Genomic DNA, 24,519 nt, shown 5'->3' on the forward strand with positions numbered 1-24,519 from the left:
CACCAAGACACACTATAATTGAAATGTCAAAAGATAAAGATAAAGAAAGACTCCTAAGTGCAGCATAAGAAAAAAGAACTTACTACATGCAAGGGAAACCCTATAAGGCTATCAACAGATATTTTAGCAGCAACTTTGCAAGCCAGAAAGTGGTAGCATGAAATTCTCAAAGTACTTTAAGGAAAGAATATTCACCCACGGTGAGATTATTATTCAGAACAGAGGTAAAGAAAAGAGTTCTCCAGATAAGCAAAAGCTAAAGGAGTTCATCACCACTAAACAGGTCTTACCAGAAATATTAAAGAGACTTCTTTTAGCTGAAAAGAAATGACACTGATTAATGTGACAAGAAACCATGCAAAAGTAAAAATCTCATAGGAAAAGTTAAACATATTATAAAAGTAATGGATTAATCACTTATAAAGCTAGTATAAGGGACAAAAGTAGTAAAATTAACTAAAACTACAATAATTAGTTAAGGGATACATAAAATAAAAAGATGTAAATGTGGCATCAAAAACATAAAACATGGGGGAGGTTAAAAATGTAGAGTGTTGAAAGTATTCAAATTTAAGTTGCTATCAACTTAAAATAGACTTTTATATATATATGTTATATATATATAACATTTATATATATATAGAATGATACATGTGAACCTCATAGTAATCACAAAGCAAAAATTTATACTAAGTACACAAAAGAAAATTCGAAAGGAATCTATTTGGCTATAAGTTTAGTCAAAATAATTTGTTAATGAATACAATATAAAAAGAGGTAAACTGTAACATCAAAAACCAAAAGTGGGGAGGAGAGTAAAAGGATAGTTTTTGTATGCCATTGAAGTTAAGTTAATAGACTGTTATAACTCTAAGATGCTCTATGTAAGCCTCATGGTCACCACAAAGCAAAAACCTACAGTAGATACACAAAAGAAAAAGAAAAGAGAATCAAAGCATACACTATGGAAAACAATCAATTCACAGAGGAAAACACCAAGACAGAAACAAAGAAACAAGGGAATTACAAAAGGGCCAGAAAACAATAAGATGATAGAAATAAGTCCTTACTTATCAAGTTACTCTGAATGTAAATGGATTAAATTCCCCCTTCAAAGGGCAGAAATTGACTAAAAGTATAAAAAATAAGACCCAACTATATGCTGTTTACAACAGACTCACTTCAGTTAAAGACACATACAGGCTCAAAGTGAAGGGATAAAAAAAAATATTCCATACAAATAGAAAACAAAACCAGCAGTAGCTATACTCATATCATACAAAATAGACTTTAATTCAAAAACTGTAACAAGAGACTAATAAGGTCATTATATAATAATAAAGAGCTCAACTCATCAAGAGGACGTAACAATTGTAAATATAATGGCACCCAACACTGGAGCACTTAAATATATAAAGCAAATATGAACAGATCTGAAAGGAGGGATGGATAACAATACAATAATAGGGGACTTCAACATCCCCACTTTGAACAATGGCTAGATAATCCAGAGAGAAAATCAGTAAGAAAATGATGGACTTGTGTGCTTGAGAAGAATGAGTATTCTGTTGTTTTAGGGTGGAATGTTCTGTAAATATCTATGAGGTCCATCTGGTCCAGTGTGTCATTCAAAGCTCTTGTTTCTTTGTTGATTTTCTGCCTAGATGATTTGTCTATCACTGAAAGTGGAGTATTGAGGTCTCCTACAATTAACGTATTGTTATCAATATGACTCTTTATTTTGGTTAATAGTTGGCTTATGTAGTTGGCTGCTCCCATGTTGGGGGCACAGATATTTACAACTGTTAGATCTTCTTGTTGGATAGATCCTTTAAGAATGATATAGTGTCCTTTTGTGTCTCTAACTACAGTCTTTAGCTTAAAATCTAGTTTGTCTGATACAAGGATTGTTACCCCAGCTTTCTTTGGAGGTCCATTGGCATGGAAGATGGCTCTCCATCCCTTCATTTTCAGTCTGGATGTATCTTTAGGTTCAAAATGAGTCTCTTGTAGACTCATATGGATATGGATGGGTCCTGTCTTTTTAGCCAATCTGCAACCCTTAGCCGTTTTATGGGAGCATTTAGGCCGTTCACGTTGAGAGTGATTATTGAAAGATATGAATTTATTGTCATCATGTTGCCTGTGAAGTTCTTGTTTCTATAGATTGTCTCTGTAAATTTATGTTCTATATCACTCTTAGAGTCTTTCTCCTTTTATAGAACCCCCTTTACTATTTCTTGCAGGGCTGGCTTAGTGGTCACATATTCTTTCAGTTTCTGCTGGTCTTGCAAGCTCTGTACCTCTCCATCCATTCTAAATGACAGCCTTGCCAGATAAAGTATTCTTGGCTGCATGTTCTTCTCATTTAGTACCCTGAATATGTCTTATCAGCCCTTTCTGGCTTGCCAGGTCTCTGTGGACAAGTCTGACATTATTCTGATGTTCCTCCCTCTGTACATAAGGAATCTCTTCCCCCTAACTGCCCTTAAGATGGTTTCTCTGGTTCTAAGATTTGCGAGTTTTACTATTACATGCCAAAGCATTTGTCTGTTTTCCTTGATCTTGGGAGGGGTCCTCTCTGCCTCTAGGACACGAATGTTTATTTCATTCCCCAGATTAGGGAAGATCTCAGCTATGATTTGCTCAAATATATCTTCTAGTCCTCTCTCTCTCTCCACCCCCTCAGGGATCCCAATAATTCTGACATTGGGACGTTTCACAGCGTCACTTATTTCTCTAATTCTTTTTTCATGGATTATAAGCTGTTTTTCCCAGGCCTCCATTTTCCTTCTTTTCTATCAATTGATCTTCTAGATCACTAATTCGTTCTTCTGCCTCATTTACCCTAGCTGTTAGAGTATTTAGATTAGATTGGATCTCATTGATAGCATTTTTAAGTTCTGCCAATTCAGCTTTCATTTCTGCCCTCAGAGACTCTATGTTGCCATTAATTGATTTCTCCATTCTAGCTATTGTCTTCATAACTGTTACCCTGAAGTCCATTTCTGACATCTTGGTTATATCTGTATCCATTTGTAAATCTGTGGCAGAAGTCACAGTCTCTGAGTCTTTTCTATTTTGGGGGTTCCTCCTCCTAGTCATTCTGTTGAGGGGTGGTTGAGGGAATGTACAGAGTCCAAATTATTGACCACAACCCAAGCTAGATGCTCCTGTTTTGTAGGAAACTTAGGGTTGTCGGCCTCTAATAGAGCTACCCTATAACCCAGGAATTGCACTACTGGGTATTTACCCCAAAGACACAGATGTAGTGAAAAGAAGGGCCATATGCACCCCAATGTTCATAGCAGCAATGTCCACAATAGCCAAACTGTGGAAAGAGCTGAGATGCCCTTCAACAGACAAATGGATAAAGAAGATGTGGTCCATATATACAATGGACTATTACTCAGCCATCAGAAAGGATGAATACCCAACTTTTACATCAACATGGATGGGACTGGAGAAGATTATGCTAAGTGAAATAAGTCAAGCAGAGAAAGTCAATTATCATATGGTTTCCCTTTATTTGTGGAACATAAGGAATAGCATGGAGGACATTAGGAGAAGGAAGGGAAAAATGAAGGGGGGGGATTAGAGGGGGAGAGGAACCATGAGAGACTATGGACTCCGAGAAACAAAATGAGGGTTTTAGAGGGCCAGCAGGGGGAGGGGGTTAGCCCGGTGATGGGTATTAAGGAGGGCACGTATTGCATGGAGCACTGGGTGTTATTCGAAAACAATGAATCATGGAACACTACATAAAAACTAATGATGTACTGTATGGGAACTAACATAACATAATAAAATTAAGTTAAATTTTAAAAAAAAGGAAAAGAAAATGATGGACTTGAACTATACTTTAGACCAAATGGACCTAACAATATACAGGACCAGATGGTTTCACTGGTAATTCTACCAAACATTTAAGGAAAAACTAATGCCAGTCCTTCTCAAACTCTTCCCAAAAATCAAACAGAAGTGAACACTCCCAAACTTATTCTACAAAGCTAGCATTACCCTGATAGCAAAACCAGACAAAGATACTACAAGAAAGTAAAATGATAGACCAATATCCCTGATTAATATAATGCTAAAATTGCCAACAAAATATTAGCAAACTGAATTCAAAGCAAATTAGAAGAAACATCCACAAGGATCTGGGGAGGACTTATCCCTGGGATATAAGGACAATTCAACATATACAAATCAATAAATGTGATATACCACATTAATAAAATGAAGAATAAAAAATCATATAATCATCTCCATAGATACAGAAAAGTATTTAACAAAATTCAGCATCCTTTCATGATAAAAACCCTCAACAAATTGGGTACAGAAGCAACATATCTCAACGTAATAAAGGCCATGTACGACAAACGCACAGCAAATATCATAACTCAATTGTGAAAGGCTGAAGCTTTCCTGCTAAGATGAAGAATAAGACAAGGGTTCTCACTATTACCATCTTATTTAGTATAAGACTAGAAGTCCCAGCCAAGGCAATTAGGCAAGAAAAATAAATAAAAGGCATTCAAATCAGAAAGGAAGAGGTAAAATGGTCTGCTCCAGATGGCATTATCCTATGTATATAAAATCCTTAAAAAATCAAAACACTGTTAGAACTGGGGCTCCTAGGTGGCTCAGTTGGTTAAGCATCTGACTCTTGATTTCGGCTGGGGTCATGATTTCAGGGTTGTGAGACTGAGCCCTGCAACAGGCTCTGTAGAGATCGAGCCCCACAATGGGCTCTGCACTCAGCAGGGAGTCTGCTTGAGATTTTCTCCCTCCCCCACTGCTTCTCCCCCCACTCATGCTCTCTCTAAAATAAATAAATAAATCTTTTTAAAAAACTGTTAGAACTAATCAACAAATTAAGTAAAGTTACAGGATACAGCAGGATCAACATACAGACGCCAATTATATTTCTGTACATTAACAACAAACTATTTGTAAAAGAAAAATAATCTCTTCTATAATAGCATCTAAAACAATAACAACCTGAGGAATAAATTTAACCAAGGAGGTAACAGATCCACGTAGTGAAAACTGTAAGACTTTGATGAAAGATTGAAAACAACACACATAGATGGAAGCATATGCTGTATTCATGGATTGGAAAAATTAATATTGTCAAAATGTCCCTACAAGGGCGCCTGCATTGCTCAGTCAGGTAAGCGTCTGCCTTCGGCTCAGGTCATGATCCCGGAGGCCCTGGAATCGAGACCCACATCAGGCTCCCTGCTCAGCGGGGAGTCTGCTTCTCTCTCTGCCTCTCACCCCACTCTCGTGCTCTATCTCTCTCATTCTCTCTCCGTCTCTCTCAAATAAAAATAAAAAATAAAATCTTAAAAAAAAAAATGTCCATACTAGCCAAAGACATCTTCAGATTCAATGCAATCCCTACTAAAACTCCAATGGCATTTTAGAAAGAGAAAAAACAATCCTAATATTCATAAGGAACTACAAAAGACCCTGAATATCCAAAGCAATTCTGAGAAAGAAGAACAAAACCAAAGGCTATTACACTTCCAATTTTAAACTACATTATGAAGCAACTATATTACAAAGCAACAGAACATATTGGCATAAAAACAGACACATAAACCAAAGGGACAGAATTTAGAGCCCATAAATAAACACAAACATATACAGTCAACTAATATTACAAGAAAACAGAGTGTGAAAGGAAAACAAATTAAGTAAAATTACCAACTCTCGTCTTGCCAAAAGCTCATGTGCTTAAAAGACCTTCCTTTGGGGCGCCTGGGTGGCTCAGTTGGTTAAGCAACTGCCTTCGGCTCAGGTCATGATCCTGGAGTCCCAGGATCGAGTCCCACATCGGGCTCCCTGCTCGGCGGGGAGTCTGCTTCTCCCTCTGACCCTCCCCCCTCTCATGCTCTCTCTATCTCATTCTCTCTCAAATGAATAAATAAAATCTTTTAAAAAAAAAAAGACCTTCCTTTGGTTTATAAATCTTATGTTAGGAAAAGAGGTATGATATTGTAATTTATTAAAAAAATACATATATCTGCTTAGTGTCCACAATTCTTGGCTCACAGATCCCAAAATCCTCGGAACTGCCTAAGTGTTGAGAGTTATTAAAGTGTCTTCTGTTATATTAATGGGGTGACTTTTAGAGGGCACCTATGGATGGGTACTTGTTGCCAATAAAGCCAACCTTGTGATTAGGGGTTGGAACTTTCAGTCCCATCCCATGACCTCCAGGGAGGGGAGAGGGGCTAGAGGTTGAATCAGTTACCAATGGCTAATGATTTAATCGATCACACCTATCTAATGAAGCCTCCATAAAAACCCAAAAGGATAGGGTCCAAAGAGCTGGGTTAGTGAACACCTGGAGATTTGAGGAGAGCCACATACCTGGTGAGGGCTTGGAAGCTCTGCGTCCCTTTGCACATACCTTGCCCTATGCATCTCTTCCATCAGGCTGTTCCTGAATTGTATCTTTTTATAACAAATCAGTAATCTAGTAAGTACAATGTTTGAATTCTGTGAGCCATCCTAGCAAATTAACCAAGCTTGAGGAAGAGGTCATGGGAACCTGTGATTTATAGCTGGTTGGTCAAAAGCACAGGTAGCAACCTAGGCTTGCAACAACTGATGTCTGAAGTGGAAGTGGGCAGGGGGTGGGGAGGCAGTCTTGTAGAACTGAGCCCTTAACCTGTGGAATCTGATGCTATCTCTGGGTAGATAGTGTCAGAATTGAGTTGAATCCTTGAACACCCAGCTGGTGTCTGGAGAAATATGTGGCTCTGTGTGGGAACACTCCCCCTTCACATATTGGAAACTGAGTCTCAGAACCATTTTAGGGGGTGAGCATGTGCATGTGTGTGAATAAAACAGAAGTATCAAATTTTAGAATAGGACTCTTGAATCATGTAGTCTAATCTTGCCTATTAAAGATAAGAAACTGAGTCTCATAGACGTGAAATGCCCACAGTCACAGAAAATAGAGAAAAAAAATCGTAACTACACCCCTGAGTTTCTAGAGTTCCAGTCCCAGTGCTTTGCCCACTATACCAGACTGTTCATTGAGAGATACGTATACGTATCCATAACCAGATGCAAAAGGATTCCAAGAGGAGAAACTAGAACTAACAGCCTTGGCAGTCCATTCTCACTCAGGTTAGCCTATATCCACAGGTCTGTAAGACCCAGGTAAACAGAGCAAAGAGAGAGAGGAAAGCCCATTTTCTAATATGTAAATATCTGCTATGTTGAATACGGAGGTTGTTTATATAGACAGAAAAGTTTCTTCCTTTCCCATTTCTTTTTCTATTATCTAAAACCATACATGCATTCAAGGAGAAGCAAGAAGGTCATTTGCTCAATGCCAAGTTTGTTTCTCAGAAAAGTAGTTAGGATGATAACCATCAAACCATACCAGGGAATTCACTTTTTTCCCTCTTAATTATCTAAAACCACTTCTAAAGATGTGTTAAAGCTACACATTCATCCAGCTGAGTCAGACATATTTATACCCTTGCAAATTCTACATGTGAATTTTTTCAAAATGCCAAGTGAAATGGCTTAAGCTCTTTAACCCATGCTGAAAAAATTGAGTTTTATCAGACAGAACCTATGACCTGACACACATTAGGAAAACAGCTCAATCCTTAATGAAAAAGAAATCCTCAAACAATATATATAATTTTAGTATATCTACAAATTAAATGCCTTTTCATTCCATAAAATTAAAACAATACAGAATATCTCTGATAAAAGTCAAGTCACAAATGGGCCACATAAAAAGTGAAAGTAAACAACTTGACTTTTTTTTTTAAGATTTTATTTACTTATTTTGAGAGAAAGACAGCACGAGTAGGGGGAGGGGCAAAGGCCGAGGGAGAGACAGGAATCTCAAGCAGACTCCTCTACGCTGAGTGGGAGCTTGAGGGGGTGCTGGATCTCACGACCCTGAGACTGTGAAACCGAGCCGAATTCAAGAGTCAAATGCTTAACCGACTGAGCCACCCAGGCGACCCACAATTTGGCTTTTTAAATAAGGAGACCGTCTACTCCAAATAAGTGCCACCTAAAAAATGGCATAGCAATGAAGCTTTGTCATACGTTGTGAAAGGTAGAACATCTACATGCCAGTAATAGCACTTCATTTATTTTTATAGGAATAGATGTTCCCATAGCAACAAATTCAACTCAAGAATTCTTTTAGTTCAATGTAGCATATTAACTTATACTGGCCCAGTTTCACTTCTGTGAATGCCAACTGAAAAGCTTGCTAGCGCTATAGAAAGCACACTGTGCAACATGTGATTTTCCAAGTTAGGATGCCAAAACGTGTCAAATTCAATATCCCAACATTCCTACCTCTAAAATAATTTCTAAAAATCAAATCTGTAAAAAAAATTTTTAATCTCATTTCTATAAAAGAACAAGATCTTGTTAACAGTTTGCCCCCCAAAAAGAAGGAAAATCAATAACCACACACTTCTAATCAATCATTCTTCTTTTCATGCCTTATTATCATCCATTAACAATCCTACTGTCTCCTCAAATTGTTACTTAATGCCCCCACAGTTATCACTATTCAAAAAACTGAGGGGTTGGCTTTAATGCAAATGGAACCACATTACAGGCACCATGTGTGCCCAGTTAGTCAGTGTTTATCAGCATTAAAGGGGCAGCCCCTTTCAGCCAAACCCTAACCACTTTCTGCAACAGGGGACCTGGACCTAAGGATACCAGATCTTCCTGGTTTTCAAAAGAAGTTGGAAATCTACATTTTCCTGCAAAAATATCCCAATTGTTAAATGTTAGCTTCTTTAAAAATTTGGCCCCAAACACATGCCTACAGCTGGATCCAGCTGGCTGGTTTCCAACTTGCAACCTCTGGCTCATATAAAAATTCCTATCTTTACAACATCGTTCTAAGTATCATCACAGATCTATGGTTAGAGAAGCCCAAGATGAATAGGATTAGAAGGACTGAAGACTAGTGGTGCGATGTTCACTGTGAATCACCACTCTCTGCCAATGCATCCTGAATGGACTTCTATGACAGCATCACTGTATCTGTGGAAAAGTCTGTCTACCAGACTGGAAACTTCTTGAGGGCAAGCCCATACCCTTATTCATCTTAGTTTTCCCAGTACTTGGCACATGAAAAGCACGCAATAAATATATTTGAATGAATGAATAAATAAACACCAAATAATGTAATCTCTAGTGTCAATCCCCCCTAACTTTTTTTCTCCAATATGGAACTCAGTGAGAAGAGTATTTCCAATGACACCACATTTCAAAACTGAGCTGCTCTATAACGGAGTATAAGAAATGGCTGCATATATTAATGGCTAAGTGAATTTGGGGCAGACTTTGTAAATGTTCACTGCAGGGTTAAAGTCAAGAAACAAGTATTTCAAGAAGCTTCTATGAGGCAGAAAAGTCTCAGGAGAGTAGGAGTCTCAGGGACTGTAGAAGGGAGTCCCCCGACTCTATGTGGTAACAAAAGATTCATGGATGCTTTGTAACCAGGTGGCCTCCAGGGGTGCTGTGGTTGTAGCTGGCACTGCTGTTGTTTCAACTATAGTCAAGGAAGCCACTTTCTTTTCTATTAGATGCCTCTCTATGGGTGAAGTGGCAAGTGGAGGGATTTAGAGGGGACAGAGGATCGCCCAGGGGAGTTGGGTGGTAAGAACAAAAAGGAACATTCTTCGATGATGTTTCTGTGCAAATGGGAATGTTTTCAGTCCAGGTTAAAAGGAGGCCTGATTTTGAGTCCCTGTCATTTGTCAGTTAGCTGTTATTTTTATTCTTCTTTCTCTCTCTCTCTCCTGTACACACGCTATTCTATATGCTTTGGAATCTAACATTTTTCTTCACTACAATCCTTGGAATGCAAATCTATACTCTGTACCTATGTACATCAATTTATAGTCTTGGCTATAAAAACTACTTCTGAGTAACTTTCAGAGAACAACTCAGTGGGCACTTATAGCTTAATTATTACCAAACAAGTATAAACCATAAGTAAGTTTTATACCACATTTAGAGCTTGGAAATTAACCAGTGCAGACTTCATTTAACCACTGCAGAAGGCTTAAATTTTCTGAACTAATACTTGGGACTCCGGAGCTGACAACTGTGAATAATGTTCCAAGGATGATGTAAGAAAATATTTGAAATAGAAACAGCTCAGGAAATTCATGACGCTAAAGTAAGCAGGTAAGTGTATAAAGAAGAGAAGTTTGAGGGCCTGATTCCAGGCATAAAACACAGAAACATACTTACCAGAATGGATGGTGGGGTTGACTGAAGACTTGAACTTTGGGTGTTCCAAATTAGGTCTTCAGTTTCAGAAAGTAAAACTCCTCTCACTGAAGAAAGAACATTTTTAGTTGAGACACTATTATATTTGAGGTTCAGGGACAACTAAAAATTAGGTTGTTCTTTTTAATAGTTTAGATCTTGGCACAACAGATAAGGGAGACTTGCTTAGAAAATGTTTGTTACTTTATTCAGATATTTTGCCTGTATTGAGATAGGGAAACTGAAAGACTCCATAAAAATCTGCTTTTTGCTCTTTTTCCTGCTTCTATTCTTACTAGAACCTGTACCCTCACTTTACACACGCCTCATAGAACAAACAGTCAATGTCCTCCTTGTAAGGGACAAGAAGTTAATGATTTTTTTAGAGTCTTCCAGCACAACAGATAACATTGAAGGAAGGGCCATGGGAGAATGATGTGATGAGGCCATCATATGCGTATTCCAGACCACGGGCACTAAACATCTCAATGTCAAGACTGCCTGGCTCCAAGGAATAAGTGGCTTAGGAAGGACACCTGGACCATTGTCCTTGTTCTAGCTGGTTCCTGGATGCCTGAGAGGACATGTACACCAGACCACAATCCTCATTAAAAACCCCAGACCCCAAGCAAAGACACAACTCTCTCCTTTTCTTTACCAAGTCTCCCAGATACTCTGTCTGTATCTGCTCTCTCTATATATATCTTCAATAAACTCTGCTCTCTCCCTTCCTGCTGGCTTGTGCTTGATTTCTATCCTGTGTGTCACCAAGGACCCTCTTGGCTGGCCCTGTGGGACCCTCTCTGGGTCCTCAGACCTGGCCTGACAGCATCAATAGTAACACAATCTATCTGGTTTATAAGACTCCATCATAAAATATTCTCCTCATTATTACATTTAAGACATTCCTATATTATTTCTTTTTCTCCTTTTAAGCAGTTTACTCTTTTCAAGATTCCTGTGAAGCAGATATTTTTAAACTGAATTTTTTTTCATTTTAATAAGGAAGTTAAACTGAAATTCCAATGCATTTGGTTGATGCTAAGAATGGAGAAAATTATGAAAAATGATTTCCTCTTTGGCAGAAAGTATCTTTGAAAAATGGTTAGGGCACGAGAGAGTTTACTGCTATACCATATTAAAGAGCAATAAAGGTAAGACAATAGATTGTATAATGTAATTCAACAAAGCCTTACTGAATCCTTGCTAGTTACTACAGTCTTTGATAAAGTTGAGACTATAAACATTAATAAAGCCAAGTTTCTCCTATGCAAGTATTCCCTATGTCAGAGAGAGAAACACAAATTATAAAATGATGTGAGGGGCATATATACAATGTGTGGGATACAAAGAAGAAATTGATTTTGCCTGAAGGGGAGAGGGAATCTATAAAAGCTAAAGAAAAAAAAAAGGATTGCCACAATTTGATCTGGTGCATGCACCAAAAATAGAAACAGAATCTCTCTTTATTCACCTGTTACCACTGGCCTGACATAAAGGGATCAATGACAAGCCAAAAACCCTATTGGATTTAAGTATTTTCCAAAACTCTTTTTCAATTGTGTATACGGTTATCTTGTCTTCTACGGAAAATAAGCACCACGGATCAAGGATGATCTATCTTTAAGAAATGATGACCAGGTTACGTAGAAAGCTACATCCGTTCAGAATTCTGAGTTGTCATGACAATAGAAATAGATTTTAGAGACCAAATTTTGTGCAATTGAAACATACATCTAATGAAAGATCAAAGCATCCGAATTAGTTTCTCCTGTATATCCTAAAGCTTTTGTTAAATTTGCTTAGAAATTCTCAGTTGTTAAACTCCTTTTCAGGACACCTTGGAGGTAGGCTACAACCAGGCTCCACATAAAAGGAAGACCTTCCTATGCTGTTTGTGGATTTAGTTTCCTAAACAATCTCACTTTGCCTGTTGCAAACCTTAATCTCCATGTCCTTCTTCCACTACCCTCGTTATTAACCTTGGTGTTTCTACTTTCTGCTCAGTTTAGGTTCCCATCCCCTTCAGGTGACCTCTTAGCTATATTTTTTTCTCAGATCCCAATATCCAGATTCCTGGGACCTTCTGCCTATTTGCTGTCCACATAGGTAGCCCCCAGCTAGTCTATACCAGCCTTGCCAAAAGGACTTCAGCAATTTGAGATTATAACAGGCTTCTTCTCTTTTCACTATTTTATCTGGCTCAGGTATTCCAACAAGATATAACAATGAAAAAGGAGTATATGAGACAGTAAGCCCAGGATACCTGCACTGCTCCAAAATACAAAGGTTCTCTCGTGTTTTAGAACTGATAGCCTAATATCACTATCATCTACGAAGAAAGAGTTTCTCCACTTTAGGAGAGCCTCAGTGGTGCAGTTGGTTAAGCTTTGGACTCTTGGTTTCTGTTCAGGTCGTGATCTCTGGTGGTGAGATGGAGCCCCACACTCAGCAGGGAGTCTGCTTCAGATTCTCTCTCCTCTCCTTCTGCCCCTCCCCCCCACTTATGCTCTCTCCCTAAAATAAATAAATCAATCTCTAAAATAATAAATAAACAGTTTCTCCACTTTAAAGTCCTATATAACCCATATGAAGTCCAAGCCACTTTGTGGCCCTGTCTTAGCACACTGTCATTTTAAGGAAACATCAGTCTAGCAGCCAAAATAATTGAAAAGCAATTTAAAGTTTTAGTGAAGCCCTCAAAAAATATCTTCTTTAGGAAGTAAGGAATTATATATAGTAAAATTTCATTAAAGTTTTTTTCTCTCTTTTCTCTCTCTCTCATGTGTATTTTATTTATTTACATAAACACACATGCGCGCGCACACACACACACACAAGGCCTAGGTGATAACTGCTTGAAAAGATGCAGACTCTCGGGCGTCTGGGTGGCTCAGATGGTTAAGTGTCTGCCTTCAGCTCAGGTCATGATCCCAGGGTCCTGGGATCGAGTTCCGCATCGGGCTCCCTGCTCCTTGGGAGCCTGCTTCTCCCTCTGCTTCTCTCTCTCTCTATATATATATCTCATGAATAAATAAATAAAATCTTAAAAAAAAAAGATACAGACTCTTTTCTCTTAAGAAAATGTGGGAATTGAAGAGGCTATAAAAATGCATCATTGTTAGTATTGCCTCTCATTCATGAATTTTCCAGTTTGGCATCTGGTACTTTTCCCATGCAATCATGTCAGTAAAATATACTCCATGGACATCTTTTTTTTTTTTTTTTTTAAGATTTTATTTATTTATTTGAGAGAGAGAGAATGAGAGACAGAGAGCATGAGAGGGAGGAAGGTCAGAGGGAGAAGCAGACTCCCTGCCGAGCAGGGAGCCCCATGCGGGACTCGATCCCGGGACTCCAGGATCATGACCCGAGCCGAAGGCAGTCGCTTAACCAACTGAGCCACCCAGGCGCCCTACTCCATGGACATCTTAAAAGCTAAACCACCCATGAGAGAAGAAATCATAAAGAAGTAAACATGAAGAAGTAATTTAACAGGACACCATGTCCCTGATGAGTTAAACTGTTGCAACACCAGTAACCAGATTCTTAGTAAACTTTAGTCTGAGATTAACTAGGCCACTCTTTCACCTCTAAATCCAAAGTAGTCAGCCCCTCCTTGATGATCCCAGATCCACCTGTTGATTTCAGATCATAACCGGATCTCTCCAGCTATCTAAATTCAAACTCAGTACTGGATTCTCTGGGATTCTGCCTATCACCCAGTATCAGTTCTTCTTTGACCAAGATCCTCCCTGAACTTTCCTGAGCTACTCTTTTGTCTTCTGCTCTCTGGCTTTTAAGTCTTTACACCAGTCGATTTGCCTATGGAGAATTACTGTGTTGGTTGCCCAGCTGCACTATAACCTGTTCCACTTCATGCTTGCAGGTTCCACTTCCCTTTTTCCTATATTTTGCTCCCATTTCCCTAAACTATTTCTAAATGTCATGCTGTTCTCCACTTTCCCCACTTTTTTTTTTAAGATTTTATTTATTTATCTGACAGAGAGAGAGAGAGCACAAGTAGGCAGAGTGGCAGGCAGAGGGAGAGGGAGAAGCAGACTCCCCGCCAAGCAGGGAGCCCAACATGGGGCTTGATCTCAGGACCCTGGGATCATAACCTGAGCTGAAGGCAGATGCTTAACTGACTGAGCCACCCAGGCACCCCACTTTCCCCACTCTTTGTGGCTTTTTGTTTACAATACTCCTAAGAGCTCCCGATTGATCTATCCCAAATAGCTACGTGGCTAAAGCTCCATTCGAACCAGGATGGCTCCTCTCTCATGCAGTCAAGAGAATGCTAAAAACCACAGATATTTAAAGAAATTAGTTTTCACCAGAGTATATTGAAAAAGAAACTAAAGCTGTACAAGGACTTTATGATGGATATCAACTCACCATTGATAAGTTGAAGGGAGTCAGGATCTGGATTCAAAGAGGAGTTCCCCAACAAAAAATTCTGATGCAGTATCTCAGCAATATAATCTCTGAAGTTACTAATTGCATAAACGGCAGTGGGTTTATCATCCAGTTCCACAAGACCATGGTTTTCCACCTTGTTGGAATGAAGGCTAATTAGGTCCCAGGTGGTATTGCTGATGGCCTCACCATTGAAGGTAACTGCATAATGAACATCTATGCCACTATGGATGAAAACAGAGAACAAATTAGACCCTGCTAAGGAAACACAAAGAAAGGAGCTTTGAACCCATGGAGCACAAACACTACACCTGGGGGAGGAGGGTAAAGATGGGGGGTCTCAAAAAGCATGGATTCCACCACCATTCTCTGCTGACTCTGGACAACCTTTTGCCATCCCCTCCTGCTTCCTAGAGAACAGAGGTTCATAGCTCTAAGAACATGGAAAACGTTCTAAGGAGGCCAGAGAGGCAACTCTGCAGAATATGTGAGCACGCTCTTCCCCACCATTCTCACCCCTTCTTTCCTCCATCAGAGCCAACAGCTCCTCTCCACTATCTGCCAGCTTCCTTCTTTCCCTATTAGCATTTCTCCTCCCTGATTTAAAACAAAACAAAACAAAACAAAACCTTCTAACTCCACCCAACAGTGGGTAATTCTCTCATCTCTCTTTCTTACTGTTATTGGACAGATTATGTACTCCACAATGGAAGGGGGGTAGTGAAGCAATAAAGAAGCTTAATTACTATGAACTAAAGCATAGTTATTGGGAACGGAAAATATGAAATACTTGAAAATAAAGCAAATTGATGACTTGTGTTTTTTTTAATATCATGCTAGAATATTTTCTGATATGACAGTTATCTAAGTCTCTCAGGAGATGTAATTTTGTTTGATAGTCCAGACAATTTACAGTCCTATAAAGTTTGAAACTAAACTGAAATAAAACTATTAAAATGTGATCAGGGTTTTTTTTTTTTTTTTGGCCTGGTAGTAATGATGACTCCAAAGTTTATGATTTTACTACCCTAAACCTTTCCCAAATTGACTATATAAATTTCTGTTTTTCAAATGCTCTACAAACTAGCTTTCATTTTTGAACTGGCTCCTTCATTAATGAGTTGAATAAAACCTTAATGAGCTAACAAAGAACTGTCTGAGATTGGGCTTTTTTACTATCTACCTTTCCATAAGCAAACAAAGAGAAGATTTCTTAGAATAAAGGGTAGAGTAAAAATACATAAATAGTAGTTGACATGTCATTTGATATTTTCTTAAATAATCATTTTGGAGAAATAACACCAGATTATAAAATTTTGAAGCCAATAAAAATACTCCTTCTAGACTCTAACTCATATTTCTCTAACAACTAAAAGCTAACATTTTAAAAGTGCTTACGATGTGACAGTTATTTCATATGCTTTATCTCATATAATTTTCATAATAACCCCGTGAAGGTTTTATTATCTTCAGATTATTATTGAAGAAACTGAGCTTTAAAGAAGTTAGAAGACTTGCCTAAAATTTTGAAACATGTACGTGGTAGAGTCAAGATTCAAACACAGGTCTGCTTGACTCCAGCATCTGAATTCTGAATTACTATGCTATACTCTCAGTAGCTTTAATTAAACTACTACCCAAAAAAGTCATTATGAGACAGCTTTGCTCTCGTCATCACTCTGGCTTCCCCCAGTCTATGAGACACAGCCATCAGAAGCAGGACCCAGCAAGTCACACCAAGATCCTTCCAGAGGAAAGGAGAACGCTATCTTCCCAAAGATAAAACACTCAAGAGAGACAGGCAATGGAAACAATTTGCCTCCTTCTGACATTCTGTAAGACCAAAATGACTCCCAAATCAAAGCATACAAATAATTTAAGCACTTCCCCCTCTGAACTTACTTATGTATCATTATATATTCTTTGATTACAGCTTTTGTGGTTTTGTAAAAAGATTTTGTTTAAAGTGACTGCCTTTCAGTCTCTCCTTGAGTTTCTATCCCCAGTGTTCAGCATGGTCCCTGGCACTGAGGGCCCCCCAGTGCCTACTAAATAAATAGAAATCTAAACTTGTCTGAATATAAAAAAAAAAACAACTACAGTCTAATCAAGGTATTCACATATCTAAACAAAAAGTATCAACATAATGAGAATGATCTCATGGAGTCTAGAAAAAGGGATTAGTCAACTAATTTATTTCACTATTGTGGCTTCCTTGTAAAAACAGATCCCTAAATTGGAGACAGCCACAACATAGCTAGCATGGCTTGATGATACTGGTCATTAAAATCACCCAACTTCCAGGTGCCTGGGTGACTTAGTTAAGCGGTTAAGCTTCTGCCTTCGGCTCAGGTCATGATCCCAGGCATCCTGGGATCAAGCCCCTGCTCAGTGGGGAGCCTGCTTCTCTCTCAAAAATGGGTAAATAGGGGCGCCTGGGTGGCTCAGTCATTAAGCGTCTGCCTTCGGCTCAGGTCATGATCCCAGGGTACTGGGATCGAGCCCCGCATCGGGCTCCCTGCTCTGCGGGAAGCCTGCTTCTCCCTCTCTCACTCCCCCTGCTTGTGTTCCCTCTCTCGCTGTGTCTCTCTCTGTCAAATAAATAAATAAAAATCTTAAAAAAAAAAAAAGGGTAAATAAAATCTTTAAAAAAAAAAAAAGTCACCCAGCTTCCTTTCTCTTCTTTCAAGCTTGCAAAGGGATCTTTTGATTATAACTCCCTACAGATTTTCCTATGGGGAAAGAATGCATGAGCCAGACAATGCAATAATTGGTCAGTTGGCAGATCTCTTGCTTTAAATAAATCAATTGGCATCCTAGACAGTGCATCATATCTTATGATTTAGTAAGCATGAATTGGTCTTAAGAGACCTGTCCTTCCTGGTAGTATAGGCAGTTCTGGACCTGTCCTGAGCCTGCTTCCCACAGATTCATACCCTGAACTATAGGGGACACCATGAAAGTGACATCCCTCACCTGCCATACAAGTTGCCAGGCCTCTTTGATGTTTTTGTTCTAATCTGAGTAACTTCCATAAGGTTTTCCTCCCAGATCTGATAAGCTTCCACTTCTAATGGGGTGGTTTAGGGTGTTTTAATTAGTAACTAAGTATTTTGACATCCTGATGCTCTACAAAATGGTAAGACATCAGCTTGTTGTCTAGAACTTCTTTCAGTCTCTTTTTTTTTCATGTCAGACTATATTGATTCATGGATAATTCCTGATATTCTTTTGTAAAGAAATAAATTCAGTAAAATATGCTAAAATAACCAAATGATGGCCCTGAGGTAGAATAAAACAGTAAGAGGGACACCTACTGGTCAGAACTCACCACACCGTATGTGTCCTAGGGATTTAGCACAATGCTTGGCTCATAGTAGTTCAACAAATACTTTTGAAAATAATAAAAGAGCAAATGGTCAATTTTATTGACTAATGCAGGCATATAAGACAACTAAATTTGTGTTACTTAAATGACAGAATGATACTCCCTATTTAATCTGAAGAATTTTGTCTCTAAATATGAAAGTCTCTAAAGTTTTCACCCTAAAATTATCTTCATACATTTGTATCTTCTGAGCAATCATTTTTAAAAATACTTTATTTATTTGAGAGAGGGAGAGAGAGAATGAGCAGAGGGAGGGACAAAGGGAGAGGGAGAAGAAGACTCCCTCCTAAGTAGGGAGCCTGGTCGGGGGGCTGGATCCCAGGACCCTGAGATCATGACTTGAGCCAAAGGCAGTTGCTTAACCAACTGAGCCACCCTGGAGCCCCATGAGTAATCATTTTAGAGATACTACTTCACCTCCACAACCCAACCTTGAGGAAATGCATGCTCTTTCCAAACTCAATGGGATAGACCATGACTACATCTCCTGAAAGGTGAGCTTCTTTGGGTCTTTGCACAACCTATTTCATATTAAGACAGAAAGCAGTGACAATGAAAAATGGAGGAAAAGATTGTACCTATTAGCACTTGAGTTCATTCCTATGCTATGCAGAAAATCAGACAAGAAGAATCAAAGCTTCACTGAGAGTCTACCATGTGCCTTGCATTACTTTTAAATATCATAGAGAGATGATCAAGAGAAATGTTCCTGGATCAAGAAATTTGTGCAAATCAAGCAGTCTGGGGCAGATTACTGGCCTTATTCTTTGTTGACAAAATATAATTTGTCTCCCAACATTTCCCTCGGACATATAAAAATAACACTTCTATTATAGTCTACCTTGTCTAGTGAGGATAAATTCATTAAAGAAGATAAAATGCCTCAGAGATATGCTGCAATTCATTACCATGTTTTTGTCCTGGAAAGAGAACTCAAAGAAATGCTTAAGGTATCAGGAAACCATCTATTCTCGGAGCCGAGAATGTCACTATGACCCAAAACAGACTGAGTTCTGGCATGGTAAATGTAGCAGAGAGACGTCTCAGGATGAGGGACAGAATAAAAGAAAGCCAAGAGGCCAAGGAAGTACATAAGAAGCAGAATGCACATTGGAAGACAAAACATGATCTGACTGAAGAAAGCTGTGCTGGCTCTCCGCATTTAGCACCTCCGAGTTAACCAGCCACCCCTGTATTACCATCTTTCATCTTCTAAGCTAGACTAACACAGCTGCTATATAAAGGAAAGTTTCTCTTTCTGACAGCTATTTCCAGAAACATCAATCATGTGGAGGTAAAATTTATCCTTTCTTATTCTCTTACCTCAAATGCCCTGATTGGCTGTTTGACATGCAGATTTTCAACATAAGAAATAATAGTATCATTTCTCATTAAGATCAACCAAAATAAAGATATTTCAGAGAAATTCAGATATCCTGTAAAATTTCTTCCATTAGAAAGAAGGCACACACTTATGAAGCCTGGAGCTAAAGTTTTGAAGTATACCAGGCAGATATATTGACTCACTTCAAATGGGTAATCTACTAACTTAAAACAATGTGTGTACCTGGACAGATACAAAGCAAATAGAAAATTTCATATGGATATAAATGTTTATGGAGAGAGACAAAGAAAGAGAATGGTTATAAATTATATAAACAGACTATTTCTGTGCCACACATTTATTCATCCATGGTTCAGAATACAAGTATACCAAAAAGTTATGAATCAATTCCATCAATGGGCTAATACCTGACAATACTGAACAATTTTGGAAATTGTACCTAGGTTAACAATTCTATCATAAAATCTAATGGCTTCATATTGGTTTCTGTGTCCCTATAGAGGACTTAGCACTCAGTAACTGGATATCATTCTTTTGGTCATAAGGTTAACATGGTAACATTAGAATTTGGGTTGTTTTAATATTTTAATCATGCCAAGAGGGCAACAACTAAACAATCAGACCTTTTGGTTGAGAACTGATCATCAAAACATATACCTGTAATACATACACACAGGACTGTTCACATCTACTTAGAGTACAGAAACCAAAATTCTGATTACCTTGGTCAAAATATCTGATATCTCCTACTTATATAACTTACAGCAAATCAGTTTGTCTGTCTCAGGCAAAATATCCTCACTTCCAGAAGGAGAATGAATGTTAATCCTCATTTTCACTATCTCAAAGGAACATTAAGAAAATAAAATGAAAAAATAAAAAAGAACCAGTAATTTGACATATCTCTAAAAGCACTTTTCATTAGATTGTGTGTTCCTAAAAGAAATAAACCAAGAGTTATTAATTTTTGTAGGCACAGGGTTTGTCCAATTAGTAGGCACTTAGTAAACACCTGCTTAAATAATATAAATGAAAATGGAGTCAGAAAGCTCTTTTCAAATATAAAATATTACAAGAAAGTAGTATTACTGTATGTCTAAACGTCCACAATTAACACATGAATTTGCTTCATAAATTCTATTTATACTTATCAATCTTGCAAGAGAAAATGAATTTTAAATAAATTTGAATCCAAAAGCAAAAAATGACAAGCAACCTCCACAAAGGGTATTGACTATGTTTTTATATTATGCTTCTTCTAAGAAATTCCAAAGAGCAGCTGTTTTTGCAAATGAACTATTATAGAGATTGGCTTTCTCCTCTTCATTTACAACTTAAAGTGACACTTGATTATATTACTGAATGACATAGTATACTTGAAACTGTTTACATTAATGGCGGGTTTTATTCCCATTTTAAATTAAGTGTAACTCAACATTTAAAAGTACTTGACAGTCAACAGTCTATGACAGGGGTCTGTAAAGCTAAATCCAGCTCAGTATCTATGAGTTAATAGATTTTACATTTTTAAGTAGTTGAAAAAATCAAAACAAGAACAATATTTTGTGACATGTGAAAATTACATGAATTTCAGATTTCAGTTTCCATAAATTAAGTTTTATTAGAATATAGCCATGCTTATTCATTTTCAGTGTATTATCTATATCTACATTCATCTGATGGCTGAGTTAAGTAGTTGCAACAGAGAAAGTACAGCCTGAAAAGCTTAAAATATTTACTAACTGACCCTCAGGTAAAAAAGTTTGCCAATCCCCAATCTGTAAGGAGATGGACACTAATATTAGAAGTTATGAAAGAATTGAGCCATGCTACCTTGGACCTAGGGCTACCAAATTTTCTAAACTACCTTTTCAATCAGTGGACTGTATAAAAAGTGCCAAAAAGTACTCTACCTGCCATTTTCCTTGGGGGACCTGAAAATAAAAATTGAAAGTGTTAAGTAGAGTTTAAGACAGTTATAATTGTCACATCATTCATTAAAGTTGCAAGTTCTTAATATATTTCCTCTAAAATATTTCCTTAAATCAAAATGTTTGCATAGTATTAGATGTGGACAAACTCATGTAGATTGAAGGAAGCAAACAAAGGGTGAGAAAAGATTCTGTTTTAAAACTGACAATATTGGGGCACCTGGGTGGCTCAGTCGTTAAGCGTCTGCCTTCGGCTCAGGTTATGATCCCAGGGTCCTGGGATCGAGTCCCGCATCGGGCTCCCTGCTCAGCCAGGAGCCTGCTTCTCCCTCTCCCACTCCCCCTGCTTGTGATCCCTCTCTCACTGTGTCTCTCTCTGTCAAATAAATAAAATCTTAAAAAAAAAAAAAACTGACAATATTTACTATCTTTAGACTGTATTTAAACCATTCATATAAGGTTTTCTCTTTATAAATAAGTTTTTTTCAGTATATCAGCAGAGGACTCCAGTTGCTGGCATTTAGCAAAATTGGGAAACATTTTTTTGGTACACAACGTGTTATGTAATTTAAAATAAATGAAAAGAAAATCGGATGTTATACAGAAAGATGCTAAGGGATTGGGAAAGGTCAGGATGGACCCACAGGATATTGCATGGCCTTTAATATTTATTTATGTAACAGACACTTAATAGATAGTCCCATGTGCCAGAAAACTGTGCTGAGTGTTTTACAAAAATCAATTCATTTAATCCTCATTAAGATTATTAAGGACTATTAGAATCCCCATTTTACAGGTAAAGAAACTGAGGAACAAGGAAGCTACATAATTTACCCAAAGTATTTCAAAAGTATTTTTAATAAAGCAGAATTAATAGTAAATTCTCTTTTTTATACAAATAGGACATTAAAACTGGATAATTTATCTAAAATCAGCCAGCCAGAAGTGCCAAAAGCAGATGTGAACCCAGGGAAGTTGGCTCCAAAGGCCATGTTGCTTTTCGTGTACTGCCAAATGAGAGAGGTCCTCAAAGGCCTCACACTCCTAGGTTCTCATATGAGCTTTAGTCACAGCTGGAGGCGGCATTCTATGAGAAGTGCTAAGGTTGAACTGGGGAGACTGGTTATGGTGTGAGAGTAGGTGGTGGGTCAATTTACCATGCTTGCCCTCTCCCCTGCACAGACAATTAGCTGAGTGTCTTTGGGTAAATTATTGAAATTCCCTGTGCCTTATCAGAAAGGTGTCCTTATTAGAAAAAAAAAAAATGAGGAAATTAGCTATCTCATAGCATGGCTGTTGGGAATAAATGAGTTATATAGATATGAAGCCTGGCACACTGTAAATGCTATGTAAGTGCTTGCTATTATTTCTGGTAAACCCAGAAGTTGTGATAAGAGAATATGCCAAAGTTAAGATGCTGGTCCTATTGATTATGTTGTGAAGTTACATATACCCCTACTCATGCTCCCCTGCATCAAACAGCTGGGCCACAACTATCGTCCAAATGCTCCAAACCTTCAGAAAGTACTAAGTCTAGCATGGGATTTAAGTGTAAGAGCTGTAAAGTCAGCCACCCAGTTTCAAAATCCCTCTTCCACTGCTAATTTACAAGCTCTCTGACTTTGGGCTAATACTTCATCCTTCTAAACCTATTTGCTCTCTGCAAAATGAGTATTAATAATATTTATTCTGACTAAGTTAGCTCAGGAAAATCAAGTCCCCAATATAAAGTATTCACTCAGTAAATACTCTTTTTTTTTTTTTGACAGAGAGAGACACAGCGAGAAAGGGAACATAAGCAGGGGGGAGTGGGAGAGGGAGAAGCAGGCCTCCTGCAGAGCAGGGAGCTCGATGTGGGACTCTATCCCAGGACCCTGGGATTATGACCTGAGCCGAAAGCAGCCGCTTAATTGACTGAGCCACCCAGGTGCCCCCAGTAAATATTCTTTTTAAGAAGAAATGTTTTAAAAAGAGATCAGTGATTTACTTAGAACTGTTATGTTTGAAATGAAGACAAATGCATCCCCTCCAGAATGGCCTTACAGTAAGATGTCAAAGTCACCTTGGTAGAACATTGACAAGATTTAGTGGGAAGCCAAGATCATATCTAATGTGACTTCAGGCTCCCCTCAGTGCCAAGTAAAAGCAGTGTAACTTATCAGCAGCAAGCTGGGGACATGAATTCCTAAGTTCTTATCTGCATAACTACAGATCTAGTATGTCTCCTTGAATATATTCTTTTGCCTTTTTCTAACTCAGTCTCCTCTCCTGAAAAACTATCATTAAGAATACATATTTACCAGAAGTAGTATTGAATTACAGCACTCAAATCATTTGTTTTTAGAGCACACATAATAAACACAAAAAGATATTACACTGAAATAAAGAGTGCTACTGAACATGTACATTTTTAGAGTCTATTTACCTAAAATCAAGTACACGAATGTCCTTATAGCCTGGTAACCCAGTAAATGCATTCTCAACCTGTCAAAAATAAAGATAAAATTTATAGCTATGTAGAAATGTGAAAAAGTACATAGAAAATACTGCTTTTAAGAGTTGAATATAAAGTGCAATGTTTATAACTAGTAGAAGCTTATACATGTATACAGATACACAGTGGTCAGAAAGTTACATAAGACAATTATAATAGTTAACAATGTTAGAAAATAGTTTTAACACAACGCTGTCACATTTTTCTTTTTAAATTTTGTCTTTTTAGGTTTTAATATATTTTAATATTAATTTTTTTCCAAATTATGAAAAGCAACTTCTTACTGACAAAGCACTGTTTTTTCCCCTTGTAGGATAAAATGTAGAAAAAAGCATTAGTTTCAAAAAATAAAACTATAATAACATTTTTAAGTGTAATTGTTTGGATTAGAAATCTGGCTGCAGCATGCACACTGACAAACAGTCAAGCATTCATTTTCTGTAAGTGTGAAGTGTCTGATGGCATGTTTCCTGTTCCTACGATACAAGGGAACTGTGAACAAAGTCAACATTAGAAACTAGTCACAAGCTGAAGCTCAGCCCCCTGGAGACAGGCCCTTTTGACCGGGTGTCATGAAGGGGGGTATGAAGCAGTGACCAGGTAACTTAACTGGTCTAAAGATCAATTTATGAAACATCTACAATCTTTA

General features: G+C 37.9%; 1 protein-coding gene across 2 annotated transcripts in view; it reads right to left on the reverse strand.

Annotated features, from left to right (window-relative positions):
- IMPG2 (interphotoreceptor matrix proteoglycan 2) overlaps nucleotides 1-24,519 on the reverse strand; it is a 163,955-nt gene that overhangs the window by 101,413 nt on the left and 38,023 nt on the right. For both annotated transcript variants that reach the window (XM_045902795.3, XM_045902794.3), the window contains 4 exons: nucleotides 23,802-23,860; nucleotides 21,359-21,379; nucleotides 14,692-14,936; nucleotides 10,276-10,361 (listed from right to left, as the gene is read on the reverse strand). In XM_045902795.3, the coding sequence (XP_045758751.1) occupies nucleotides 10,276-10,361; nucleotides 14,692-14,936; nucleotides 21,359-21,379; nucleotides 23,802-23,860 (411 nt within the window). The remainder of the gene's footprint in view (nucleotides 1-10,275; nucleotides 10,362-14,691; nucleotides 14,937-21,358; nucleotides 21,380-23,801; nucleotides 23,861-24,519) is intronic.

Source organism: Mirounga angustirostris, unplaced genomic scaffold (genome assembly GCF_029215605.1).
Source record: "Mirounga angustirostris isolate CCGP_5_RB_7025 unplaced genomic scaffold, mMirAng1.0.hap1 SCAF_1, whole genome shotgun sequence".
NCBI lineage: Eukaryota > Metazoa > Chordata > Mammalia > Carnivora > Phocidae > Mirounga > Mirounga angustirostris.